This window comes from Bactrocera oleae, chromosome 6, assembly GCF_042242935.1.
Source record: "Bactrocera oleae isolate idBacOlea1 chromosome 6, idBacOlea1, whole genome shotgun sequence".
Lineage (NCBI taxonomy): Eukaryota > Metazoa > Arthropoda > Insecta > Diptera > Tephritidae > Bactrocera > Bactrocera oleae.
The window spans coordinates 72,140,759-72,168,544 of NC_091540.1; the positions used below are offsets into that span (position 1 = coordinate 72,140,759).

Here is a 27,786-nt window from a genome sequence, read left to right on the forward strand (position 1 = left end):
CAAAAAATATACAATTATTACCTTTATTGAAATGTATATGTGTTTGTATTCTAAAGAGAGCTCAGGAGCAGTTCTTATTTACATTTAGACACTGCTTTTTGGTAATCCGCAGTTTGAATAGCTTGTTTGCCAATCAAAGTGCCACTCCGGAATCGTCATATTTTCAACTCCTATCTTGGCCACTCGAGTTAATCCCTGCCATCAAAATGCCAATATCCATCGCTTCTGGCGTGTATGTGTGTGCACGTGTACGTGTGTGCCTGCATGACATATCCACTTTTGCCATTTGATTGATGATTGTCGCAACATCATAAATCACTTTCAAGTGCCGTGCGCGCGTTTGCCTTAACGCGCCGCCAGCGGAATGCCGTTATAATACCGCTTGGCGTCCCTACTGTTGGCGGCCGGGATTAGTCGTTTGCCAAACGGATCTTTGACGGGTCTCTCAGACCTTCTTTGATATATGGCGCAATCCACGTAAAGTATATGTGCTCCGGTATTAAAATGTTATGCGTCTAAATTATGTAAATACATACAAATGTACATATCACATGTATACATCTGCATGTATAAAACTGTGCATGGTAATGCAATTATTTTACTTTTGACCCAATTAGTATAACACCGGTTTTCAATTCAAAGCTAGTGGAGTCTGTTATTTTGTAGACTGCGTGTTCAACAGTGAATAGATCACGTCGTTGACTTTATAATTGGATTTGCAATTTTTCAATTTAATTTCTTCCTTCTTGCACTCTGTTGCAAAAGCGAAAATGGTCATTAAACTAGATCTAATGTTGGAGGTTTTCACGCTTATTATTTTTTTAAAAACAAAAAGTATCAAAATTTGGATTGTTTCGATATAAGTCTGCAAGAATTATCTTTCTTTTATAATGCCTCTTCTATATCGGAAAATAATTGTTTTTAATTATCATAATTAATTGGTGGAGATAAATGAACGCCAGTTCTAGAAAGTAGAAGCCAAATTCATATATTATAATTAAAATAGACTGTAAGTTCTTCTTTGCCGAAAAAAGGATTTTCGTATCTGTAGAATTACATTTCCTAGTCGCTAAGCATGGTTGCATTGGGCAATTTTCGGCTCACCGTAGTTTTTTACTTAAGAGATATAAAAGACTAATCGCACTCTTCTTATTCTGATAAACCTTCAAGAGAGTAAGAAGCGCAGCGAGTAAAACATTATTAGGGCCCTGAGTGTGCTACCTACATACTTTTGAAGCAAGTGAGAAATTAGATTACAATATCTTACTTCCTTTACAGATCTCAAATCAGCGAAATCGGATTATGCGATCATTTGATCATATAATGGATACTTCTTTAGCTTAGAACTTGTGTCCTGGGAACTAACTATACTTACTATAACAACTGAGTACACAGTCAAGGCGCTTTGTAGGTTGTTAAGAGCACGAAAACACAAAAATATATTCCATATGTAGGCGCTGGATTTATATATTCTCTAGTTATTACACAACACAATAAATTCTCCCCTAAACCGCAAAACTTTTCTTCAAAAGCAACATTTGTACTATATTTAGTCGAATCCATCAAAACGTGATAAGTATTGTTTGACTTCCCATAAAAAAACGGTGAACAAATGCTTAAGCATATTTGTACATATGCTCCAAATTTCGAGTGAAACATACTTATGTAAATGCTCAATTACACGTGTTAATTTCAAAAAAACACGCAAAATTCTATTTGATTTCCATGACATTTCGACCGCCGAGCAGGAGCCCGTTCCTGCCGTTCCTCTTGGTGGCAAATATTTGGAAAATGGTTTGTAGTTAGTGTGTAAATATTTTACGTTATTTATTGTGCACTTGTTCTGCATAAATTAAGCGAATGGAAGATAAGATAAATTCAGATTATGATACCAATGCACAAACAGGAGAAAAATACCGAGCGTGGAAGCAAAATATGGGCTCGAAAGTGCGAAATCTAATGGAAATGTCAGCAATCTGATGAGTTGACATGTGACCACAAAGTAAAAAAATATAAAAAAAGGTATAATTCATTTTATATTGTAGTATTTTCTACAACCAAAAATTGCTGACTTTCTGCGTTGGTTCAGCTCAATATTTTGTACCATATGAAAATCACACATTTTGCCAATTGGTTAGATTAGTTTCCTCAGTAACTAATTATGAATGATCATCAGATATGTATTCAATTGTATGCGTGTAAACGCAGTATTAAAAGACTAAATAAATTTTAAAAGGTTTACTATTTTATTTATTGCAATATTTTTCTTGCTTAGTTAACTAGGTGGACTTATTTACAAATTGAAGACGTTTGCTTAAACCTTATAAGAACTGACATGTTCCTTCTTAATATTACTTAATAAAGAAAATCATAAACGTAAAAATAAGATAATGAATGTATAAACAATGAATCACAGGCATATTATAAATTTTCACACATCGACTTAGTTCAATTAAATAAAATAATATGCGCAGTCTGTTCACTAACCACAAGAATAGAGAGACTTAAAGACTTAGATACATTTTATTTAAAAGTATAATTTTAAGACTAAACTCGTCAAACATTTTTAAGCGCTAAATAAATTAATATTTGCCTACACTAGTCCAAATGACTGGTTGCTATGACAAGGGACCGTAAATAGGTTCGGAATAGTAAAGTGTTGGCACACCCATGCCCACTGTGTAGGGTTCTGTGGGAGCGCGGGAAGCTTGCAAGCTGCGCTTCGAGTGCTTTTTGTATCTGGAAGTTAAACAAATTAATTAGAGAATGTGTGCAGCTTGTTTTCTTTCATAATTCACTTACTTCTTCTTCAGGCAACAAGCCGTGCAGGCCGCAACAATGGCCGCCAGACCTATGAAAGCCGCGAGTATGACCAACCAAGTACCCGCTGAGGTCATCATACTCGCCGCGACTTGCAGCTTACGCACCGAACACAATTCCACCTCACTCACACCGTACTCGACGTATGTATCGAATAGTTCTTGTTTCATTTGTTCGGAATGCATGAGCTTCTGCATTTCCTGAAGTGAGATTGCCGCACCGTTTTTGAACATTTGGAAGCACGAACTGGTCGCTGTGAAATCCAACGTATAATCGGCACGTGTCAACACTTGTGTATCGAGTATGTGCAATTCTAAACCGAGTGGCTTCAGCTTGTGTTGAAGTTTCTCTTGGAAGGGTCGTATGATACTTTGTATCTCGGCCGGTGGTCGGGCGAAAACGAATTTCAACAAGGATTTGTCTCGTATAACGAAAATCTTCAAATTGTTGAATGTGTGACGTTTAACACGCTCCGAATTGTTAGCGCGTATTTTCATCTGGAAGTAGCCATCTACATAGTCGGAGAAAGAGCCACCTGTGCGCAGCTCGCCGGTTCGGTTGTTAAGTGTGAATAGATTTTTCAAAGGTCTCGAGTCGATCTTGCGTGTGCGTTTGTAGAATTGTGGCACGAAGGTGACATTGTCAATGGAGAATACTATCGGCGGTGCTTCGGCATCAAGGTCCGTCGCGTGCACTGTGGATATAACTGTATCGACAGGAACATTTATGCGTATACCAATAGAGGCGTCTTTGTGGGTGAATTGCGGCAGATTATCGTCTATATCGATCACCTTGATTGTCATCTGTATGAGTGACAGATCATTGCGGTCGTACTCATCACCAACGAATGTGTAGTACGGTTCACCATGCTTCAAGCATTTTACCGTTAACGTATACGAGTCGACTGATTCTCTATCAATTGGTCGGGTGGTTTTGATAATAGCTGCATTCTCCTCGGTGCGTTCGATTACGAATACATTTTCGTTATTTCCTTCTAATATCGAGTAGTCTATGAGGGCATTAGCGCCTATATCTTCGTCAATGGCTCTAAGATTGCCGACAATCGTACCCTCAGGCTCCTCCTCAAGTATGCTTAAAGTCAGGGGTGCGGCGTCCTTTAAAAAAAGCATATATAAATGTTAATTAAATAAAAAATTTGGGCACTTTTGATCTAAGCGTATAGGGCTTACAATTTCACGCGCAAAATGTGGTACGTGATCATCTACGTCTATCACTGATATTTGTAGTATCCGTGTTACCGACTGACGTGGCTGCCCGTCATCCGATACCTCCAATATTATGTTATACAGATCCTTTTCCTCACGGTCCAACGATTGCAGCGTCGTAATAAGTCCGGTCTTCTCGTCAATCGCAAAAGATTCCGCGTCTGCTGTATCTTCCAATATCTTATAGGAAAGCATGCCGGAAGGCGTATTGGGATTATCAGGATCACTCGCTATTACTTGAAATACGGGTGAGCCGATTGCAGAGTTCTGGAAAGCAGAACAGAAATAAGTACTTATATCTATTTTAATCTTAATACTTGTAATGAAAAAGAGAGTTGCTCACCTCTGTCACATTTGCCATCTGACCCAATTTGGGTGCCACGAAATATGGTATACCATCATTGGCGCTCACGTCACCTATGAATACAATGACAGGCACGTCGGTTGCCAGCGACTCTTGCCTAGACACTTGACTTCCGTTATCCTGTGCCCTTATTACCAATTCATATGGTTGTGAACGCCCCTTCCCAGTCAATTCTCGTTTAGTCTTCACTTCTCCGCTTACTGTATTAATCTTGAACAAATCCTTTGCATCACCCTCATCCAGCAGTTCATAATGCACTTCACCACCTGGTCCATCATCAGGATCATTAGCGTATACTTTTAGAATAAATGCATCGGTGGGCGCATTTTCCGGTATGACACCCGTGTAGTTGTTTTGACTAAATTCTGGCGCATTGTCGTTGACATCTAACACATCAATGGTCAAGTCAACAGTGCTTTGTTTGGCGTCTGTCGGCCGCCCTGGAGAATCTTCAGCTTTTACTTGAAGATATATGTGTGGCGTACGTTCCCGATCAACAGTTTGATTAGCGGCAATAATTATTTCGCCAGTGGTGCTATTCATTTCAAAGAGCTCTGCGTATTCGCCTTGCAACGAATAGACGATTTTGTGATATCCGAGTCGTTGATCACGTTCATTGAGAGCGGCGTCCCTGTCAATCGCCCTGATATGGGCCACTTTTTCTGGATGCATTTTATTTTCAATAATGGTTGCCTTATAACTGGATTCCTCGAATATGGGACTGTTATCATTTACATTTTCTACAGTGATATTAACTCTGGTAATGGTGGAACGTTGGCCATCGGCAGAAGTAGCTTTGAGTTGGAAGTCAAACTCAGTTTTTCCGGTTTCGAGTGATTCGTAATCCAAGCGTTTTCTAAGTATAATTTCCCCTGTACGCTCATTGATTTGGAAGTATTCCAATTCGTCGGGTTCAACAAGTTGAAAGCTAATGATTGCTGTCTTCGTAACGGGATCTTCGGCTTGAAGTATAAAGAGCGCACTGTCAATCGGCATTTCTTCCTTTAACACAATATGTATTATCGGTTTTGAACTTGTCCAGCCTTTGTTCTTAAACACGGGGTTTGTATCTTTGAAAGATTGTACATAAAACGTAATTTCAGTCATATCTATCTGTCCTTCCGGATCCACTTCCGCATTGAGATCACGTACTTGTACAGTGAATGTGATCACGGCTGCAACATCATGTCTCAATATGCTGTTCACAAATATTTCACCAGTTCCACTATCGATCCGGAAGGCCTCCTCCGGTTTATAGTTACTGCGATTCGCTATACTTACGCCGGCTTTTGTGGTAGCTTTCACCAAACCGGTAATGCTGTACTCCAGTTTAGAGAAGAGATCTTTGTCAATAGCGCGTACTTTGAGCACACTCTCTCCGACCTCAGTGCGCTCTGATACGTAACCCGCATAGCTGGCGTGTTCGAACTTGGGTTTCTCGTCGTTTATATCTTTGACGTTTACATACACTGTGGTGGTGGCAGTTTCTGGTATGGGTGTTCCAGCGTCCACGGCATTTACAGTTATCTCGAAACTATCCATGTTGGCATCGCGATCGATATGTGCGTGTGGGGAAACAGTAATAAGACCAGAACTGGAAGAAAATACAAAGAGGAAAATCCATCCATATTAAAAATACGTCGCTCACTTAATCATTCCATTAAATCTAAAATAAAATAATTTATCTTACATTTCATCGATTTCGAAATTATCGTTTGCTCCCACAATACGATATCTCAGAAGTTCGTCAAGTCCATCGGGATCATGTGCTGAAACCATGGTCACATTATAACCTGAAGGAGCATTTTCGGGTATTGAAACACGATAGCTTGGAGGTCCGAGGACTGGAACGTTTTCGATATTCTGGAAGTGTCCCTTGAATATTGGACGCTGATTACCACTAATCCCAACTCGTATTAAGACACGTGTAGTATTAGTTAGAGGTGGAATACCTGCAATATATATGACATAATAATAGACGATAAAGTGTGAAGGTAAAAGAACTTACCAAAGTCGGTAGCTGAGATTACGAGCTCGTACTCGCCACGCTCAGTGTCCATGGATTTTGCCATCTTATGTAGAGTTATCTCACCGGTATCTTCATCGATTTGGAAGACGTTTCCTGAAATACTGTTCTCCGACACAATCGCATACTTAACACGCCCGCCACCCTGTGTCGGCCCATCATAATCATGAGCACGCACGAAGAATTGGGGCTCGAAGCTCGCTGTGCCTTCGCGTATAATTCTTGTATAATCATCGCTTTCAAAAATTGGGTAGTTGTCATTGACATCTAGTACTTCTACATAGAGAATCGCATTGGACTCGAGGCCACCACCATCTTTGGCTACAATAGTCAAACTATAACTGCTTTGTTTTTCATAGTCTAATGGCTTTTGCACGTGGAAGCCGCCAGTGTTGGGGTTCACGAAAAAGTTGTCGGAGCCAAAACCTTTTAACAAATAAGTGATTTTCCCAAAATCATTGGAGTCCTTATCCGTAGCCATAAACACGCCGAACTCTTCGTTCATTGTGGCATTTTCCGGAACGGCAAATCGGTAAGTATTTTGTTCGAATATGGGCGAATTATCATTGATATCTTGTAAATTGACTCGAATACTAGCTTTTGATTTCTCCTCCCCATTTACCGAGGCAACTAGCTCGAACTCAAACTGGCGCAGTGCGGCATCGCCAACGTCGTAATCGAGCTTAGTGGAGTTTAGAATGCGAACAACTACTGGTGTGCGACCCTGTGCTTCTTTGGGACTAACCGTGAAAACATCTTTCGAGTTTTTAACATCTCTTAATGCCAACTCATAGCGACTATTATCACCCAAATCACGATCATCTACAAATACCGACAAACCCGGCAACGCCATGCCTTTACCCAAATTCTCTGGTATAGAAATATTAAAGTGGTCTTCATTGAACTCTGGTATATGATCATCCACATCATTGACCACGATCGTTACACGCGTTGTTGAGTAGTCTTCTTGCGGTTGACCGTCCACCATCTCCGTGGCTCGTACTGTGAACACATACACACCACCATTTTGCAATATCTCCGGATTCTCACGGTCCAATGGCACATTTGTGGTTTTCAATATGGCAGTACCTTCCTTAGGATCGCCAAATGGTTCCAACTCGAAGTGACCGAAAAGCTCATCATCAAGAGAAAGGGTGGTGTCACGTGGTATGCCAACGTCTCCGTCAACTGCTTTAATGGTCAATACGCTCACACCGGCCGGTGTGTTCTCCGCCACCGTGGCAGAGTATGGCGCACTCGTGAAGATCGGCGGTTGATCTTGCACGTCAACTACGTTGATCGAGACGCTGGCGAATGAGGTCAGTCGGTTATCCAGAGCGCCATCAGATGCAGCCACAGTCATTATATATGACGGACGGCTTTCATAGTCGAGCGGTTTTTTTAGCGTGATGCGCGCAGTGTAATTACCATCAGAGATACGTTCCGCACGTACATCGAACGTATCGCAAATATCATTCTCCTACGGGGTACACAAACAGGTTCAGTAAGTGAGCTGTTGTAGTGCGCTTTGATTTAATAACCATGAGTGCTACAATTCAACTTACCTGTACACATTTGATGGTCAAAATGGCATTGATGCCCTCATCACGATCGATGGCAATAATACGTGGTTTGATTTCCAATTCACCGCCCACTGCCAGTGATTCGCTAACACTTGCCGAGTAGGGACGCCCAATGAAGGTCGGATGGTTATCGTTGAAATCGCGCACTGGTATTTCACGTCGCAATGAGATCGTATTTGGTTCGGTGCCATAGATACCCTCATCCGTTATGCTAATGATCACTTCAATGGTGTCTTGCGTTTCGCGATCAAGTTCTTGTCGTAGGCGCACAACACCTGTTTCACGGTCAACTGAGAACACTGGCCCAGATATGCTGTACTTCAAACGGCTTCCCTCCGGGTCGATGCCTGAAACAAAAACAAACAAACAGAGCAAGCAAAACAATGAGTGGCGAACATGAGAATTGGGGCATCAACTTAAGATTTTTCTCTTAGATAAATTTGCCATTCGTAAACATTTTAGCATTGGTAAGAGGCAAGAATATGTTTGCGGCTATGTCAGAAGGGAAGTAAGTTCATTGTGTTACTGGTGAAAATATTTCATTTACCAGGAAAACTTAAAAAATAAGAGGTAATAATTTATAAGATATCAGCTATCTCATATTAGCGATCACCAAAGTGCTTATTGTGTACACATAGGAAAGCAGATTATGTCAAACTTAAACTTAAAATAAACCGATTAAAAAAATACTCCTATGAATATGATTCGTTCGCTAGCAATAATTTGTAATATTGTACAGTCCAACGGCATCAACATACTCAATTATTTTGAAAAGTAGAAATATAAAGTGATGGTGATGACATTGGTTCGGTGTGTAATATAATATATCATCCTATCTCAGCTAGGAATGCAGTAAGGCGTTTTATAAACAGTTGCCAAGATATGACGATCTTTCATTCAGCCAGAGATAGTTTCAGGTTCAGAGATAGTTTCTTATAAAACAGTTGAGTTCAATAAAAATGCTAATTCTGTACATTGCTGCGACCACCCTAATGACTCACAAATACAAGTAGTGCGAATTATGCTAATTTACGAATTTCCCACAACCTTGTTCACACTTTTGTTGGTTGGCAACTCGTTGCTCCATATTTTCATTGTCATTGTTCTACTCTGGACTTATCGCCAGATTGCTACCGACACTTTGGCGTTGCGGGCGAGTCAGCAGAAGTAGTGTGGAAATTGTGTTACGCGTTGTATGGCAGTCAAAGTGTAACTGCCGCCTTGGTTCCGTTCAGATAAATTGAGATAAGCTCAGTATAATTGATGGCTTCGGCTCATGCATCGTCAGTCGAGAGTTCGTACTGTTGGAAAAATTTACGTGGGTTGAGACAATGAACTTCACACTTGAAGGTGTCAAATAAACTGCGTTGGCTACTTATTTATGTTTTAACTGTAGAAGAGAAATTTCCTTATGAACCGTTATAAATGTAGATAATTTTAGTGTTGATTTATTGTAGGCTATAAATGGTGGATGCCTTTTTGTGGATCAAGCGCCTTGCTTCAAGTAAATGTGGTTTCAAAATATACCATAATATTAATGTTTTGCATCAGCTCTTACTTCCCAGCATTCCTGCTCACGCTTGCTGATCGGTTCGTGAGCTCTAAGCACAGTGCTCATTTAAAACCGAGTTAAACAAGAAAAAACGTTAACTTCGGTTGCGCCGAAGTTATAATACCCTTGACAAAAACAAAGGCCCCTTACAAGAACTTTATTCCGAACGTTCAATTTGTATGGCAGCTATATGATATAGTGATCTGATCTGACCAATTTCTGTGGAGAATAATTTGTTGCCTTAAGCAATAACTCGTGCCTAATTTCGTGAAGATACCTCGTCAAATAAAAAAAAGTTTCATGCAAGCACTTTACTCCGATCGTTCAGTTAATATGGCAGCTATATGCTATAGTTATCCCATCCATACAATTTCTTCGGAGATTAGATTAATGCTTTAAATAATAATACATGCCAAATTTCGTGAAGATACCTCGTCAAATGAATGAGTTTTCCATACAAACACTTGATTCTGATTGTTCAGTTTGTATAGCAGCTATATGCTATAGTGGTCCGATATCGGCCGTTCCGACAAATGAGCAGCTTTTTGGGGGGGAAAAAGAAGTGTTCAAAATTTCAGATCGATATCTCAAAAACTGAGGCATTAGTTCGCGTATATACAGACGGACAGACGGACGGACGGACAGACAGACGGACATGGCTAAATTAACTTAGCTCGTCACGGTGATCATTTATATATATACTTTATATAGTCTCCGACGTTTCCTTCTGGGTGTTACAAACTTCGTGGCAAAATTAATATACCCTGTTCAGGGTATAAAAATTGTTTATCAAGTGTTTACCATAACCCCCATCCTCATCAATACATACGTAAATGTGTAGCTAAAGCTAAGCCAAGCTTCGGTCAAGCTGCGCACGTTTTTTTTAAAATAATTTTGGCAAGTAGTAAATATGATTTTATACTTTGTGACAAGCGAAGTCGACGAAATGTGTTAAGATGAACTGATACACAAGAACAAGCCCAAATCAATACATACAGACTAATTAAAGAACCACACATCAAGTTTGTAAGTGAGCCCCTTTGGATAGACAGAAATTATGAGATCATGAATCACGTTTCTTTCAGGGAGGTAACAAAAGAAAATGGACTATGCGGTTTTTTATTATTTGTGCCAACATAAACAACAAATGATCACAATGAAAACTGGTACAGAGATCAAATGGAAATAGGTTGTTGTTGAAACTCTCAAGCTGAACCTCAAAAGACTTTACCAAAGCAAGTTCTGGCACATTAGCCACGACAGAGCGCAGAAAGCTTTTCGCCAACTTGCGTTGCGGCGGAAGAAGGGCATGCGCATGCGCGGTAGAATACAAACAAAGCAAAACGGTACGTGCATATGTGTGCATGAACGGGTGTGTGAGTAGAGGTGGAACTGTTGGCCAACTTTCATGCAACAACGCTGTAAACACCCTGTAAGATGGCCGGTTTGAATGTTTTTACCTTTGCGGTACAAAGAAATTACCAAATAAATAATAAAATCCAACAACAACAACATGACTAAACATAAATGTACCGAGAGTGCAGAAAAACAAAAATGTATGAGGCGAATAAGTTTCTACGCGTTTTACACATTTTTCTCCGGCGCACTTTTCCCGCACGCAGCCAAATATTTACCAATAAATAGAAATACAATGTGGTTATCTCGTTTTCGCCGCTTTCGGCGTGGATGACCAAAAAAATCCAGAAATGCAGCGTCTGTCAATGCTGTTGAGCAGGCTGAGGCGCGCTTCCTCTTATGGACATGTCTCTTCAAGCCGTCATACAAAGCTAAAACACGTGTACTTGCATTTGTGCTCATTTGCTTTTTATTAGTTTGCAGACTTGTGTGAACAACTTCATTGGCAACAACAGTAAAAATCACCAATGCCGCTGGCGTCCAAGCAAGAGCCTGAGCGATCCAAAGGCTACTTTTTAATTTTTTTTACTTTGCTTCCTCGCCTTAATCGCCAGTAGATTCATGGTTAATCCAATTAATCGTCAATGAAAACAGATTTGTGAAGCCACGGAAGCAGCTCCGCGTAGTTACCAAGAGGTTTTTACCAAAGCCGCGATATCAATATGCTTATGTAGTTACAGAAGCTGCTTAATTATTAGATAAATATTTGGTGGAAGGAGAAATACCTCAAGACAATAATTAAAAATATATTATTGTATATTAATGTCTTCTTTCTTCGTTTGTTCCACAATAACCACACTCCTCGTGTAAGAAAGATAAGGTATTATGGGCTTTAAGAGAATTTTGATTAAATGTCAATTTAATGTTAATATATAAGCAAGAATACTGTTTAGACCTACATATAGGGCTCTTAGCAATGTAGTAATATTAACATAATTTATTTGAAAATTCCACATAAAACGAAGACGAAAACCAGACGAACTATTGAACATTATTGATAGAGTTATTTATAAAATTATTAACACAAGAGCCAGCCAAATATGTTTGAAACAACGGCTTCAAAGTCAGAAGCTGACAAAACTTGCGTATGTATGTGGCTCCCTAAATGTAGGCCTGACTTTTTCGCCTAACCTATGTGTTGATTATTACTTATTATATTAAAAACGCAGTTATGTTAAAATTAGCGAATACTTTAGTGTTTCGTCTTTTAATTTATGATAGTATTAAGGGTTTATATTATCTACTTGCCAGCTAATAGTCGAGCAGCTTTCCTCATGCGTGGCCAACAACTAATAAGTTGTTAAAAATTCTGATTTCATGCTCAGCGAAGCATACTGTAAATTCACAATTTACTGAATTTTCACCTCTGCGTGCCAGACGCCTTATTATTATTACTCAAACTAATAATAGAAGCACTAACTACATATAAGTACCTGTGTATGTGCGCATATGAGGCTGTAAAATATAAATTTACATTTCGAAAAGGAAATGGAAGTATTTGAAAAGCTTTTGTGTCGGCTGTGAAATATTTAGAAGAGCTTAATATTTTTAATTTAAAAAATTTTTTTTTTTTTGGAAATATTTCATTTAAAAATTTAGTTAAGAAAATTACCGGCAAAACAAATATATGTATGTATGTACTTATGAAAACCAACGTAGAATCTTTACTTAATATGTGATCATATATTACAAGTAGTATGAACATAACATTCGTTTTGGAAGACTTCTTTCAACCTCATACTCTACTTGAAGTTGGAGTCATTAATTGTAGGTAATAATTTTTCACTCAGTGTACTTTTGCTCTAATTTCATTGAATTTCTGGCAGCCTCATATTTTCATACTGGTATTTCTATTGTTCGTGATGTTTCCACTGGTTTAACACAAATTGCGTACCTTTGTGTATTTGTTAGAAGAAAGTGTGAAGCATAATCATGAATAATATTTCCTAACTTGTTTGTAACATTAGATTTCATGTACTCACATGTATTATAATATTGTTGTGCTCCGTTATGTGTATTCAGAAGTTATGTCAATATTATCACTTATAAGATTGTGAGGCGAAATTACTTTAGAACCCACAAATGACGTAGAGCGTGAAATAATGTTTTTTTTTCAAATTAAAACATTTGACGTAGATTTACTATGCAAAACTATATTCGACTTTTATGTGATCCAGAAAAATGTTTCTACTTGTAATACATAACTGATCGTATGGATCGTATCCGAACGCCAAAGAGCGAATTTTTACTGGTGATTATCTGTTGGGTGTCTGGTCACAGCGGAATCGTCGGAAATTGTAAGTCCGATGAGCTTTGAAGAAAAAGCACCCATACCCAAATTCCCTCAGGATGGGAACGAACAGGGGTTACCATGTCTTCGTGTACTCGAGCGCTGGATTTATGGGCTACACGCGAGCTCAGCAAGTGTTGGGGGGTGGCAAAAGCTTTCTGAACGAAAGACTATTAAACTGCTAGTTCTTAGCAAAGCTCGTATCGGCACAATGATAGGCGTCCTAACTGGACATTGTCTCATTGGCACTCACGCAGGTTAAAGGCTAAAGATTCTGAAGGACGCAACTTGTCAAAGTTGCAATGAGGAATTAGAATTTATCGAAATAATGTTATACAATACTATCAGCATTGACATCTCATGACGCATTTATTAATTGGAATTTTTTTTTTTATTGTCGAACTTAATATTATATTCGTCTACTCGTCGACTTTAATAATTTTTTCATAAACGTTTGAATTGTTATTGATTTTTAAATCAAATCACCCGATCTTGCGCCCATTTGCATATAAAACACTGCAAGCACGTGGATAATCGTGCATATATATATATACTAACTGTACATTCATTGCGACTTCAGGCAATGCGGAGTCTGTCTATGTGTTAACATTAAATTTCATTGCATAATTATTTAATTTGCTGCTGGCTGATGGACGAGGCCGATTTGGACGCCTCTATTAAGCACCTTTTGACACATTCAGCCTCATTGAGACAATAATTATTACAATGAATAATACGAAATAGGCGTGTAAATGTGCCATTATCTAACAAGCTATCTACATATATGTGTTGCCTCAGATAATAAAGACAACAAAGCTGATGTCTTTCTAAGGCAGCAATGAGCAATACAAATTATACACCACTCACATACCCACTGTCTGTGTGTATGGTTGCACAGCAATGCGGCAGTGGAGCAGACCACGGCGACGTGACTTAATAAACAAGTGACAAGCCGCCGGAGTGACGGAGCTCTAAACTGACAGCTTGACAAGCTGACAGAGCGACCGAGTGCCAGTGGCGGCACTTTTCACTGCTCTCGTTGTCCAAAGTAAACCACAAATGGGTGAGTAAGTGTGTGCGCACGCGCTGACGCACAGCGCAGACAGCGAATCTGCCACCGGCTGCAGCCATAGCCGCCGCCTGTGCGACTAACCCGCACTCCCTGCAGCTGAAATGGAAAGTGGAAAAGCTGAGAAAACAAACTAAAATAATGGAAAATAAAAAGAAAATATGTTAATAGTAGGTAGAAAAAACGCCGCCAAACAGCGAGATGTTACGCCAAGGCGGTTGTTAAGATAAAATGTGCGACGGAGTCACCGAGACTCAAACAGAAACCGGCTGCAGAGGAAGTGTGTTGATGAATTAATTTGCGGCAACAGGTTGTTTGTGTCTCTACTGATGTCTGATGCAACAAATGAAAACGTGTATAAAACAAAGGAGGAACGCCATAAAAATTCGCAGTCAAATATGTAATTGAAATCAATCTCTCCAAGCTGAATTTTCCCAGGCTTTAGGTATTGCTGCTAACATACGCTTGTTTTCTCATATATACTTGTACATATGTATATAGGAAGAAAGGAACGACACACGCTTGTTGCATTAATGAGAATGTAAGTTAGACTATTCGGGTAGGATATTCGAGATAGGAAAACAATCGAGTGTGATGAGATTATAGAAATCCACCATAATGTTGCTGTACCGACTTCATTTCTTATGAATTGTTTAGTGTCCCACTCTGCTGGCTGAAAACAAAGTTGTCACCTGTCAATAAAATTTATAAATGAAGAAATAATACAAACGGAAATCTGAGAGTTAAAATAATATTCGGAGCAAGTTTTAAGGCTAAGAGTATATATGAGAAGGGTTGCCACTTATTTGAAAGAAGTATGAAAACTTTGGATATGTGTTGATTCCTTAGCGCATGGAGCTAATCACTCAACTCAATTTGTCCTCCACTATATCTGACTAAAAAAAAGAACTGCAATTACCTTTCTGTTTCAAAATCAGCGAACTGTTGTCTATGCATTCTAATAAACATACATAAATGTAATGAATTTGCTACCAATACCATTGTGTATGTGTGTGTGCTAATTAAAATGCACCTTGCAACGCTGAAGAACCCTGCGCTTGCTTGCCATAATCAACGGTAGTAAAAATGCAGTGCGGCAAGCTCTCACATTACGAGTTCGTTATTCGACAATCTACAGTGTGTCTGTATGTATGTGTGCGATTATGTAAATATGCAAATGTGCTTGCGCATTCAAAGGTACTTTTTATGTAGAAAAGAAGTTTACGCAAATTCTGTGTTGCAACCTGCTTGCGAAGCCGTAATCGTATTTAATCCGCGTAGCAGTTGAAGGGGCACTTGTCAATTGGGCCATTGTTGCGCCACCGCCTGGGAGTGACACACTTTGGTTTCCAAATACCTACATACTTAGATATATTAAGTTGTCCGGTAATTTTATTAAATAACAACTTATCCCAAGTGTACTCAACGAAATTAATGCAGCTTGATATTTTATTTTATCGAAAAATTTCGAATATTCCACATAATCTTCACCATGGCGACGCTATTAATAAATACTGGAAGCTGGACGCAATTTTAATTCGTCACCCAAATCCGTTACAGTCGTTTGATTCCTAACGTCTTTGATAACGGTCCTAAATAAGCTTAAGTAAAAGATAAATTTTAGAAACTATTTGCGAAATATTTACTATTGTGTATTTGTTGTGATCTTCAATCACGTAATTTATTTTATTTCTACTAGAAATTCCGAATTGCAAAAATCGTCACATTACTTAATTCTAAATTTTTTATTACAATTTTATTATAACACCACATAAAAAGAACAATTGCTTACGCTTCCACATTAATTGTCAAGCTCTACATATTTACATGTATTTATTGGCTTTGTGTGCGCTGTGCTTGTGCTGTGCGAGTACTTACTTCACATAACTCACGTAATTAGATCTCAAAAATTCGCTGAGTTTGTAAGTTTGCTTTGAATTTGGCGTCGATCCAACTCCCAAACTGGTTTATTTATTTTAGCAAATTTTTTTTCTTTTTTTTTGCATTTGGTGCACCTACACGATTAACCTTGTGATACCACAATTTTTTTCATTGGAGTGGCTGTGTGACTTATGCTTTCCAAAAGCCAATATGCGCACATTATACACACACACATTTACCACATACATACATGCACATATTGAATGTTTAGCGCTCTTGGCTTAAATCCGAGCTCACATCAATTTGGCAGAAATGATTTATTTTAAGGAGTGCTGTGAAATTAATCATTATTTGTTCGTGAAAGTTTTTCTGGTGCAAATAATTTTGCATATTTCGGGTTTTTGAAATGTAATGTGATTAGCTGGTTTGGGTTGTTTACAATTAGTTTTGTATTGCAAAAAATTTAGAATGTTAAAAAAAGTATGAAGTGGAATTCAGCTGACGTGAACCTTATGGAAATTTTCATGCTTATTTCTAGTTCTTTTTGAATTCCCTTCACTAAAAGCAACAAAAATTAATTAATTTTGTTAACATTTTTATTAAAAAAGCTGCTAGCACTTGTGTGTTCGATTGGAATAACATATTTCCATATATACCGTAATACACTTTTGGGTCCAAGGAGCCAATTGTTGATGAGTTTCAGTCTGACACAAAATTTCTTGTGAATATGAGTATGTATGTAAATAGACTAAGTTACTATCTTTATATTCTTTCATGTTCTAGATATTTTAAAAATTTTCAAGAAGACCTCTCCCTTTCATCTGAGGCGTACCGACCTGATCAGGTATACCTATACATACATATACATATACCATATGTACGAGTGACAAGTGATACTCAAATTCTGTTGATTCAAATATTATTATTTATTTTAACATACATATAATCATGTGTAAGGCCTAACAGGTACTAGGCAGCACAGCTTGAAATCCGCATTACACAAGTAATATTGCTTGCGCCACTAGGCCAAACCACATGATAACCCAGTTATGACAGAACAATGCCTCGCATGCGCTCTTGTAATTAATTTTATACTCTTTTTCTACTTGCTTTCCGTTGCCGTTCTTTGTTGAACGAAGATAGCCAAGGAAGTTGTTGTAATACTTAGAGTAGAGAAAAAACTACGAACCATTGAAAAATGCATTATTATACAAATGGATATGTATGTGTGGCTACATACTTCTGGTGAAATTTCACGGGAGTCCCAAGCACCTTTCTATTTCTATTTTTCCTGCGAGCTGATGGAGATGAATTACATTGAGTGAAAGCTGACCAAAATTAACAAATTACTTCAAGTCATTTCCAGCAGTTTTTCTTCAAGCATTCAAGCATACACACGCTTACGCAGATAGGTGCTTACATAGCTACGCATAAAAGTAGGTGATCAAGTGAACTTTTACCTGCCAGCACCGGCTGGCTTTCATGTTGTTGTGATAGTTGGTTGGGGGCAGAAGGCCTTATGCGAGAAATTTGCTGAGTGTGCATTTAGTAGAAATGTGCTTTTTCGAAAATTCTTCGCTCCGTTCTTGGCATGCGACGTTTTTTATGCGTGTGTATGAATGCGCTTTTAAATGGAGATTTTTTTTTGTTATTGTCGTTTATTGACTTTTCAAGTTTATTGTTTTGGCAGAAAGTTTTCGTTTGACCTCTATTTCATCACAAAAAATATATGAGCAAAGCGAAGGACGGAGTGCGGGGGAAGTTGGAACTCCAAACATTTTGTTGGCAGCACACAGATGTGGAAAATTCTACACTTACTGTGAAATGAAGTTACTAGCCGTTCTCGAGACATTTCTTCTATTGCACCACGTATTCTAATCTTCAGGAATAGAAAGGCACCACAAACAGCAAATAATAAATGTTGCCATATTTTGCTATTTATGCTATTTAGATATATATAATACTATCGCCTGTGCAAATAAAGTATGCTAAGGATTTTATAACTTGATGTGTCCTTCTACCGCCCAAATAACGGTTGTCATAAGTCTTCAGAGAATTTCGTCTGTAACATCTGCGATTTGACTGTACATTGTTTTTTGTTCGTTTCTTTAGAATTAGATTAATGAAAAATCAATTAAAAAGATGATAACTTCATTATATCGAAGCCAAATTCAAAGCAGTCAACTAACAAGTTCTCTTTATTATTTTAAAGAAACTACATGCTTTTGAAATGTAAAATGTATCTTACTGTAATTGCAACACAAATTCGTTACAAATAAGATGGACATGAAAATCCATTTAAAATTCACGAAAAACCTGTTGCGATGGCGAAACTTGGTGCAAGAACTTGCTCGCCATGGCGAAGCATAGAAAACACTACACTGCTAAGTCCACAACAGCTGCAATGGGCCGCAGTCAAAGCCGGACGATGGCGCCGACAGGTGCTTGCAACAAGCTCAGCTCATGTACGCTTAAATACCAGCTTTTATAGCCACCCGTCATAATTACCGTGTTTGAGGATATGCGTGTGTATGTGTGAGTGTTCGTGCTGTGCGCATTCGTTAGCACTCACTTATGCGAATGTCATTAAATGTAAATATGGTTAACTCATAAATTAACAACAGGAACCGACTTACCGCGCAACTGATACACCGGACTGCCGACTGGCGTGTTCTCGAGCAAACTGAAACGTGACATATCGCCACTGCCGGGCACGAAGTGTGGCGGTTGATTTTGCGTCTGCGCATGCGCCCCATGCGCGGACAGTTGGAGTTGCAGAAGAAAAGCAGCCAATAGCGTGGCACTCCACTTGGCGCGATGACGCCCGGAGGACGACGTTGGCGAGGAATTTCGCATTTTGCTGCACCTCTGTGGGGTAAGAGGTAAGAAAACGTTTTCAGAATTTTTTTGTATAAAGACAGTGTAGTCTTAAAATTTTTGTCATAGAATATTTTTTTTTCTAATGTATTTCCAAGCATTGTCCATTAAAGCTTTTTATTTTTGGATTATTGAGCTGCCAACATTTTTGTTGAATAACAATTAAAATAGTCCAAGATTTTATTTTCGCTTTAATATGTTTTTGCCAATTTAAATTAAAATATTATTTCACTTTATTAAAAGTGGTTTTACATCAATTTTTAATTATGTGAACTTTACTCTAGATAAAGAGTTATTCAACTTTTATGTCACACGCTCACTTTTAGCCGTAATCGCGCACTACGCGAGTTCTACATTCTTGTCTTTGCTTCTTTGCTGGTGTTAACCTTGAGTTGTGATCCGATTTCATTGGCCAATGTACCTCGAGTGGCACACACTTGTGTTCGTTATTGTTTTCTATGCATTCTATTCACATTTTCCATTGCTGCTGTTATTTTCTCAGACAATATTATTTTTGAGCATTATTGGTCATTGCTTTCAATCAGTGAAGTCACGATTTGTTTTTATTTTTTATTTCAAATGTGTTTCTGTTTCAATTAACGCTTGTTGTATTCGTACTGAAGCGAGTAATTACGGATTATTTACATAACGTTATTCACGTTGAGCACATGCAAAACTTTAACATTCTTTAATAAATTCAATTCTCGGTTGTAAAATTTTATGGAAGATTGTGTTTGTTTGCATACTTGTTGCACCGGCCGTCTATAGCTGTGTTATGTTGGGTATTGGGGAACTTTGATTAGAAATCGATTGAACACGACTTTAAGTGGGTTTTGTATGAGCGTATACAAAAAGTATTGTATTGTATCTAGACCTACACTTCTCATACAGTGGCATCCCTTTTTTAATCAATAACATCTATTTTGGTCTGACAGTCTTCTATTGAATAGTTTTATCAATCAATAAATTGCTTCTTTAAAATTTATTAGACAAACGGTTTAATTTTTATGGTTCAGGAATTTTGCACATACAATACCTACCATCGAAATTATTTGAGAGTTCCTCAGTATTTGATATCGGCAATTTTTCAACCGTTCTTTTCTCACCAAGAAGCTGCTTATTTGTCGGAACAGCCGATTACGGACCACTATACCATAAAGCTGCCTTTCAAACTGAACGATAGCAGTAAAGTGCTTTTAAGGAAAGCTTTTTAATTTGACGAGTTGTCTTCAAGAAATTTGGCATGAGTTATTACCTAAGGACACAGGGCAATGTCCGATGAAATTGTTCTGATCGGATCACTATAGCATATAGCTGCCAGATCAACTGACCGATAAAAGTTTTTATAAGGAATATTTTGTATTTGTGAAGAGTTTATAGCTGTGGTGTAGCCCAAGTTAACGTCTTTTTTTAGTAGTTCTTTATCCGCCTGTTATTTATTGAATTTTATAGGGTTTTATTTCAAACCAAATATTGATTTAGGCTGCGGGAATGAAAATAAACATTAAATTGAAGATTAATCTGAAAATTTACAAAAGCCTTGACGATCATCTGCAGCGTAGTTATATGAATAAATTTTCGTTAAAATACAAACATTGTGAGAATATCAATAAAAATATTACTTCCCTGAAAAATAACAGAACGCAGTAGAACATCGACTTTTAGTAAAAATTTTAATTTTAATTTTTAAATTTTTTTTTTTTTGATTTACAATTTTGTTAACCCTGAAAAATATATTTACTTTCGGAGCGTTAAATGAAAGAGTAGATATATCTTTGTAATGTTAGAAAAAGAAAGAAGGTTATCACCTTAGGGATAAGGTTATACAGCTCGAGTAATAATAATTTCGAGGCTATGATTAAAATATTTAAAATATATTGACAAATGCATACTCGCAACGATTCCATATAGTTCATACATATGTACCTATATACATCATACCGTCGTACATGTATTATACCGTTTATCTGAATATATGTGCATGTGCAAATTGCCTTAATCTATGAACTGGCTGATGTTTTGAGGCGTTGCTTGACCACAGTGATGCTTTATTAACTTAAACTCTTTTAGAGGATAAAGTATACAACTCCAATAAAGTAGGTGTTAATTTCAATTCTATTCTATTATTCCTTCTATTTCGATCAATTTCCAACAATCAGCAGTTAAATATTTGAGTGCATGCAAAGAAAGTTGTAAATCCGGAAGAGTTCTCAATGGTGCATAAAAGCTTCTTCAAAGCCACCCTGAGGGTTCACATCGAGCACGTTTTACTGTGCCTGTATGCCACTCTCATATGCAAAACTGGCTACTTTTTATGAGTGATCTTCCTATTATTTGTTTATACCTTAATGATTTGAGCACCGTCATAAAGCTTCAATGTGCAAATTATGTGGAGAAAACAGCAGCGCTATTTATTGTTTTTCACATTAAGGTGCAGACTTGGCAAAAGCCAATAAAAGCGAGACTCATAAAGCAAACAACAAATTTACGGTAAAATCGCGGCCATGCCAAGTGTTGGCTGCAGAAGAAAGCAACAGCCAGCACCATACAGCTTCCTCATCTTTCGCTGCGACCAGACAACAAGAATGAGAATAAAAAGCACAAACAAGTTTTTGCACCGAGAAATTTTGCGGCCTCTATAGCAGAATTTCTACTTGGTCAAACGCTCGCCGATATTTACACCTAAATACAAGTATGTATGTATTTGTATAAAATGAAATTTCAAGTTTGAAAATAGCAAAAAAATTTTACACAATTTCTATGTTTGGTCTCGCTGGATATTGGCAGTTGGGCGGAATTGTAAAGATTTTGGATAGCGACGCTAAACTTTCAATATGTAAATGGAATCGTTCACTTTCTCGCTTTTGAATAGAAAATATTTGCCTTCGTTTCAAAAATACTTTTTTCGACATATCACTAGTAGCACACTTGTACTAGTCCCCAAATTATTAATCTTTTTTTTTTTTTTTTGCTGAAATTATTTTGTATTGCTCATTTGCGATTGATCAGATTTGTTTTTATTTATTTCAATTCGTTTGCTTGAATCTTTTGCGCATGCGTCACCAAATCACTAAATGAAATTCGGTTTTGAGCGCGCGGCTTTAGATTTATGCAAATTACTTTGAATAGATTGTTTCACTTCTACATTTTGATTAGGAAATTTAATTTCAAAACACAATAAGTTTTCAATACCAGCCACTCTCTCACTTCCTTTTTTTGATATTGAACACATTTTCACATTTCGTTGCTGGTGTTGTTGTTTTGTGCAAAAACTTGATTTGTCTGACCGCCGTTTCGATTCTTTATTTTTTGTTTGTTTACTCTTACATATTTCAAGATTTTTACCTGCTTCCACAAACACACACACTATTCGATTTATGTCCACACTTTTGTTATTGCTTTTGTTTCTGCTTCTTTTATGTTTGCACTTCGACCAACGATCACGAAAAGTACGTCCGCACACCACGATTCATTCTCAAGCAATGTTGATTACTCATTCATGCTTCTTGCCTTAATACTCGCGCACGACCACTTCCAAGGTGCTCTGTGGTGTGGTGAATTTCATACAAAAGAAGTTGATCTTTAAGCTGAGAAATACTGGTTTCAAGGTGCAAAGTGTTAACCATATGTTTTGATGAAAGTACTCAACGGTGGGCCTTCAGTCATTATTAAAGTTGGAAGTGCATTTTGCGTTCCAGTAAATGTGCCGTTAATGCAATCAAGTGAAATATATAACGTCCTTAATTTTATGTATATATTAAGTATACATCTTAAGATTTAATATCGGTCTTTTGATTTTTGTTCGAACTCAGTGGGGAATGAAAAATATTTTAATTTTCAACGTAATTATTACCGAGTATAAATTTTTTACGGATAATCAAATTTGAAACGTAGGGTGTTAGCGGAGCTCACCACTATTCCATATGAAAGCAATATTCAGCGTAATTGTATTTCCACTATTAGCATTGACCATTGATTGATAACAGTTAAAATAGTTCCTGTGAACCACCCTAATAACCTCACCGCTGCATTAAATAACTTCGCATCACACAAACCAGTATTTCTGTAGAGCTCAAATATATTTTAACTACTTCAATACTTGTTAACATATTGTTTAGAATCAGCGCGTAAAGCAAATTGGCAGAAAACACGAGTTTGTATTTCAGCCTCATTCTCCTCTCAGTATTTTCTTCGTCGTAGCTTGGTGACAAACTTAACAGATCAACCAATTATACTTTTAGGCGTAAGCATTAGCCTTTGTTTTGTATTTGAAAATAAATTTTCAGTTCAGGAGGAGATGTACATAGCACCAGTTATAGGTTAAAACAGCATAAGTCGACTTAAGATTACTTCAGTTACTTTCTTTTCCCCTTTGTCAGTGAGTGTTCCTACTTTTCGAGTATAATTCAGAGGGGGCCTTCGGACGAGCTTGCGAATTTTAAACGATCTGTCGAGGGTACGCTTATTAGGGAGGATTGCAAGCATTGTTTTTTTCACAATTTTTATAACCTCTTAAAGAAAGATTTTTAAAAGCTTTGAACCACATGTCAAAGTCAAAGCACAGTTACCACCGAATTGTTTATGCTTAACTATTTATTTGCCATAATTAATTGACGGAAAAATATTAATACATTTGCATTAATAACAATATATTGTAATAAATAAATAAAACAACTTCTCTTATAACTAAAGCTAACAAGTATTTGTGTGTAATTTCATTCCTATTATTAAAAATTTGTTTAAACATTACACAAATGTGATGAGTTATGATTGCAAGTCATTCCTCCACACCCAATTTTAGCACCTATGTAAGCGGTTGCATTTATTGATTCGTACCTCTTCCATACACTTCTTCACACTTACAACGCGTCGTCGACTTGAAACTTGATCAAGTCCTCCACAGGGAAACGGAAGAGTGTGGCAGCTTGAGCTTCGGACGCCAACTGTTCGACACTTGCCGAATCGCTGCGGCGTTGGAAGCTGCTGTGTTCTGCGATGCGATCGTAGTGTGTAGCATTCTCCGCCCCGTCCAGCTTGTTGCTCACTAAAGCCTCGGCATGTGGCATATCGGTGACCTCCTGGGCCACAATCGGATGTTCAAAGTCGACCAGACCCTCCGGTTCAGAGCGGTCACTGCGCGAGATTTGTTGTTCCGGTGAATTTGTTGAATTTGAATTATGCGACTGATGGCGAGGCTCAATCGGTGGCAGAGACTCTCTCTCCTCCATAATTATATTACGATTCATATTTTGTGGTGGATTGTAAAAGGGATTATTGGATGTGGGTGCCGGTAGTGCTGGTAGTGCATTTTGTTTTTGTTTAGGGAAAAGATTCAGGTGAACCATTATTTCATTTTGATTACCTTTAAAGCCATTCGACGGACCACTGCCACTCACAACGGCTGGGTTAGCCATGTGTGGTGAAATGTCTACCGGCATGAAAGGTGTTTGGAATTGTGACTTTGAAACTTGGTCAGGAAAACTAATTTGCATGTTGCTCGATTGGGGCATGTGAGGTGGTAGTTGGGGTTGTACAGACGAAGGAAATCGGAACGGAGCAAAAGGCGTTTGATCATATGCATGGTTGAAACCGTAGGCGGCCGTAGAAGGGATCACAGGGATGGAGTAGTGGTCGAGAAACGGATTGCGAACTGCATGTGGCCTACGGGTTGACGAAGACAATTTAACTTCATCATAGGTGAAGGCAGAAGGTTTGAAGTCTCTTGTGGGTGGTAACATCGGGTAGATATCAAGGTTGACTTTGAGGGGTACTCGTGTCATTTTCGCACGTTGCGCGTCACTGATCTCCAACAGTGGCTGATAGCCAGTCATGTATGGATCTGTGGCGAATGGTCGCTGATTGCTGAATTGCTGTAGCATCATATTGGTGTTTGTGTTCATCGGTTTTTGTTTGTTTTTCTTTTTATTTTTCGGAAGGTTGCTCTGGAGTTGTAGGGCCAGCAAATTGATGTCGTTCGGCGAACGTGGTTTGAAGGGATAAATCTGATCCATAGCAATGCGCTGCTGATACGGCGCATGTGGCATCAAGTTCATGAGGGGCGCCGGAAAAGGTTTCATCATTTGCATATTCATTGGTATTGTCATGGGTATGCTGAATTGCATTTGCTTCTTATTCCGTTTGCCGCGGAAAAAATTGGCTATGCCACTAGACTTGAGATTTCTCAATGAGCCCGCAATGTGCAAGCCTGTGGGCATCATCACCATTGGTGGCACTTTACTCGGTCCACCGCCCAACTGCAATTGGTGCAGTATGTCTTGTATGTTTCTTACGTCGCCGCGCTCCTCTTCAGTCTTCTTGAACTCTTGCGGCAATGGGCCTTCGTATGGAAAGTGGAAGGGTTTCGGCTTCTCCTCGTCTGCAAAAGTCGAATTGATCGGTATATCAATGTACTGTCGTCTGCTAAGCAACATCGATGGTTGACGCGAGGTAAGACGCGGTGGACGGGGTATCTGGTCACGCAGATCGCTCCGCACCGGTGTCATTGTAGATGAACGTCGGGGCAATTGTTCGTACAGATGCAGGGATTGCCGCTGACGTCCGGTTTCAATATTTGCCGTTGGTCGATAATCACTGTCAATACCGTTGAACCGCCCCTCACCACCCATGCCGAATGCATCGCCGCCACCGCTGGCTGTAGCGCCCACAAACGGCAGTGGTTGCGGTCGTCTCGCTTTCGTGCGCCATGTTCCATAAAGCGGCTGTTCATACACCGAACTGCTGCTACCAGCAGCCTCACCGCCAACGCCAACATCGGCACGCTCTAGTAAATATGCCGTTTCGCGACTCTTGCTAGCATGCAACTTTTCCTCTTGCTCATGCTGGATTTGTTGCTGTTGGTATTGTTGTAGTTGTTGCTGTTGCTGTAAGTGCGCCTGAGCACGCATCTCCTCCAAACCGTTGACTTTGATGTGGTTCGGTGTTCTCAGTGGTCGCGTACGCAGCTGCACTGCATGTGTTGCTGGCAACTCGGTGCGCAGCTGAACCTCCTGACCATCGATCTGCACCACAGTGGGCAATGTGGTATCGCCGCTTGTTGGGTTGTAGCTTTGTATGTTGCGCGTGCGCAGCGCAGCTGTTTGATTCTGATAATATTCAGCGGTGGATGCGACCTTCACTATCATCAAGGACATCTGAGGATGAGAGGAAGAGAGCAAGTCTCTCTCAATTCATTGAAGTTCTTTTACACAATCATTAGAAAAAGAAGAAACAATGTTTCTAAACTTAACATATTGCACCGTCTGTTCTAAAGTCTTATGGCTATGAGCATTCAAAGGCCTCCAATCAAAAGTGTAAACAGAAACCGGATAACTGATTCGAATGACATTAGCGGTCCTAATTATTATGTTAGTGAAAGTAAAGAGGAAAATTGGAAAGAATTCCAATGCTAATTTTAAGACAGCAGTATAAATGGCTTTAAATTGTACTTATTTAAGCACTTACTGCTACTTTCTCCATTGTCCACATTATTGGGACGGGTCCATTATACGGTCGAAAACCCAAATTAACCGGTAAACGTTTTATGCTGCTAAAATAGCAACTAATTAATTTCATATCTTCCTATCTATTGATATCCCAATTCTGAAATTCTGATAATTCTGCCGTCGAAGAAACTCCCATTCATGGGAACCCTTCCTCTGTCTATTCATTTAGATGCAAAACCATAAAGCAATTACGCATATAATACTCTGGCGGTTATTTCCAATGGCCTATATATATAATAACTGTATTCTTGTTGGATTCACAAATTCGAATAATAAGCTTCCCTACAACTGTATTTTACTTATTTAATATATCTGTATTTGTTTTGCAAATCAAACGTATAACTGACCGAATTTGTTACAAACTATATCATTGACTATAGAATATATATATTTAGAAGCATGCTGCAATTATGGAAAAGACTTTCCTAATTAAATCTGAAATTACTTACAAATATAATGCACATCAGTAACATTCCGACAATCCAAGTGAAAAGACCCACGTTCACAAAATTACGCTGCTTCAGCAATTCCTCTTTGAAAGTATCTAATTTTGCATACGGTATCAGATCCTTCAGAAACATTTTCTATACGTGGCAACACGCTGTGTCGAATATCCTTCCTGGCTGCCGTCTCCTTCGACTCAACTCCTTAAGGTCCGCTTAATAGCTCAGCGCGATTACAAGTCTCAGTCCAAATTGAACGACTTCTGACACATTGCGAACACAAAACATAACTGTGTGGAAAATCGCAGCGAAAAAGCATAAAGACCGCGGCGATTAAAAGGAAAGTTCCACCGAATCGGCAGCGCACGCCAACACGCAGCACAAGTATGATAGTGTGGGTGTGGGTATGTGTGCGTGCAATCAAACTGTAATTGAAAATCCACGGAGAAAAATGTTAGTGGCAGGTGTTGTTGTGATAAAGTTAAGTACCCCCACATTTGTTCACAAATGATGTGTATGTGTGTATGTAGACACTTGGATTCATAAAATGATTTCATGATTAATCCCAATCAACAAATGCAATAATTATTCGTACAAGTAAATACTTAATTCGGAGCAAACGGCGCAAAATGAAATGAAAAAGCATTGTTACTGTGCGCCCCTGCCAAAGTAAAAGACAGCGCGGCGCGCACTTGCAGACAAAATTAGAAACCGTAAAATTGCAGAAAACCCATTGG

The 27,786-nt window shown here is 38.6% G+C and overlaps 2 protein-coding genes across 3 annotated transcripts; both read right to left on the bottom strand.

Annotated features, from left to right (window-relative positions):
- Positions 1-2,227: 2,227 nt before the first annotated feature.
- On the bottom strand, positions 2,228-22,575 carry Cad74A (cadherin 74A). Of its 2 annotated transcripts, XM_070111058.1 has the most exons (10): positions 22,450-22,575; positions 20,145-20,587; positions 18,864-19,095; positions 8,002-8,366; positions 6,419-7,916; positions 6,101-6,362; positions 4,390-6,004; positions 4,011-4,313; positions 2,803-3,935; positions 2,228-2,739 (listed from the first exon to the last, which is right to left on the bottom strand). In XM_070111058.1, exons 2-10 carry the CDS (start codon positions 20,145-20,147, stop codon positions 2,619-2,621), a joined length of 5,532 nt encoding a protein of 1,843 aa, XP_069967159.1. In that variant the 5' UTR covers positions 20,148-20,587; positions 22,450-22,575; the 3' UTR covers positions 2,228-2,618. The 2 variants fall into 2 exon arrangements, with proteins under 2 accessions (XP_069967159.1, XP_014099344.3); XM_014243869.3 differs by lacking the exon at positions 20,145-20,587.
- A 1,317-nt stretch (positions 22,576-23,892) lies between these two features.
- On the bottom strand, positions 23,893-27,338 carry LOC106624180 (uncharacterized). Its single transcript, XM_014243865.3, has 2 exons — positions 27,056-27,338; positions 23,893-26,255 (listed from the first exon to the last, which is right to left on the bottom strand). The coding sequence occupies exons 1-2, from the start codon at positions 27,185-27,187 to the stop codon at positions 23,964-23,966; spliced, it is 2,424 nt and encodes an 807-aa protein (XP_014099340.3). The 5' UTR covers positions 27,188-27,338; the 3' UTR covers positions 23,893-23,963.
- Positions 27,339-27,786: the final 448 nt, after the last annotated feature.

Excerpts from the sequence above, each read along its gene's own strand:
- LOC106624180 (XM_014243865.3), bottom strand. The coding sequence starts at position 27,187 with ATGTTTCTGAAGGATCTGATACCGTATGCAAAATTAGATACTTTCAAA. Across the intron at positions 26,256-27,055 it reads TACTGATGTGCATTATATTT|ATGTCCTTGATGATAGTGAA; the intron begins GTAAGTAATTTC and ends TCTCATCCTCAG.
- Cad74A (XM_070111058.1), bottom strand. Across the intron at positions 8,367-18,863 it reads TCCGGTGTATCAGTTGCGCG|GCATCGACCCGGAGGGAAGC; the intron begins GTAAGTCGGTTC and ends TTTTTGTTTCAG. Across the intron at positions 4,314-4,389 it reads AGATGGCAAATGTGACAGAG|AACTCTGCAATCGGCTCACC; the intron begins GTGAGCAACTCT and ends TCTGCTTTCCAG.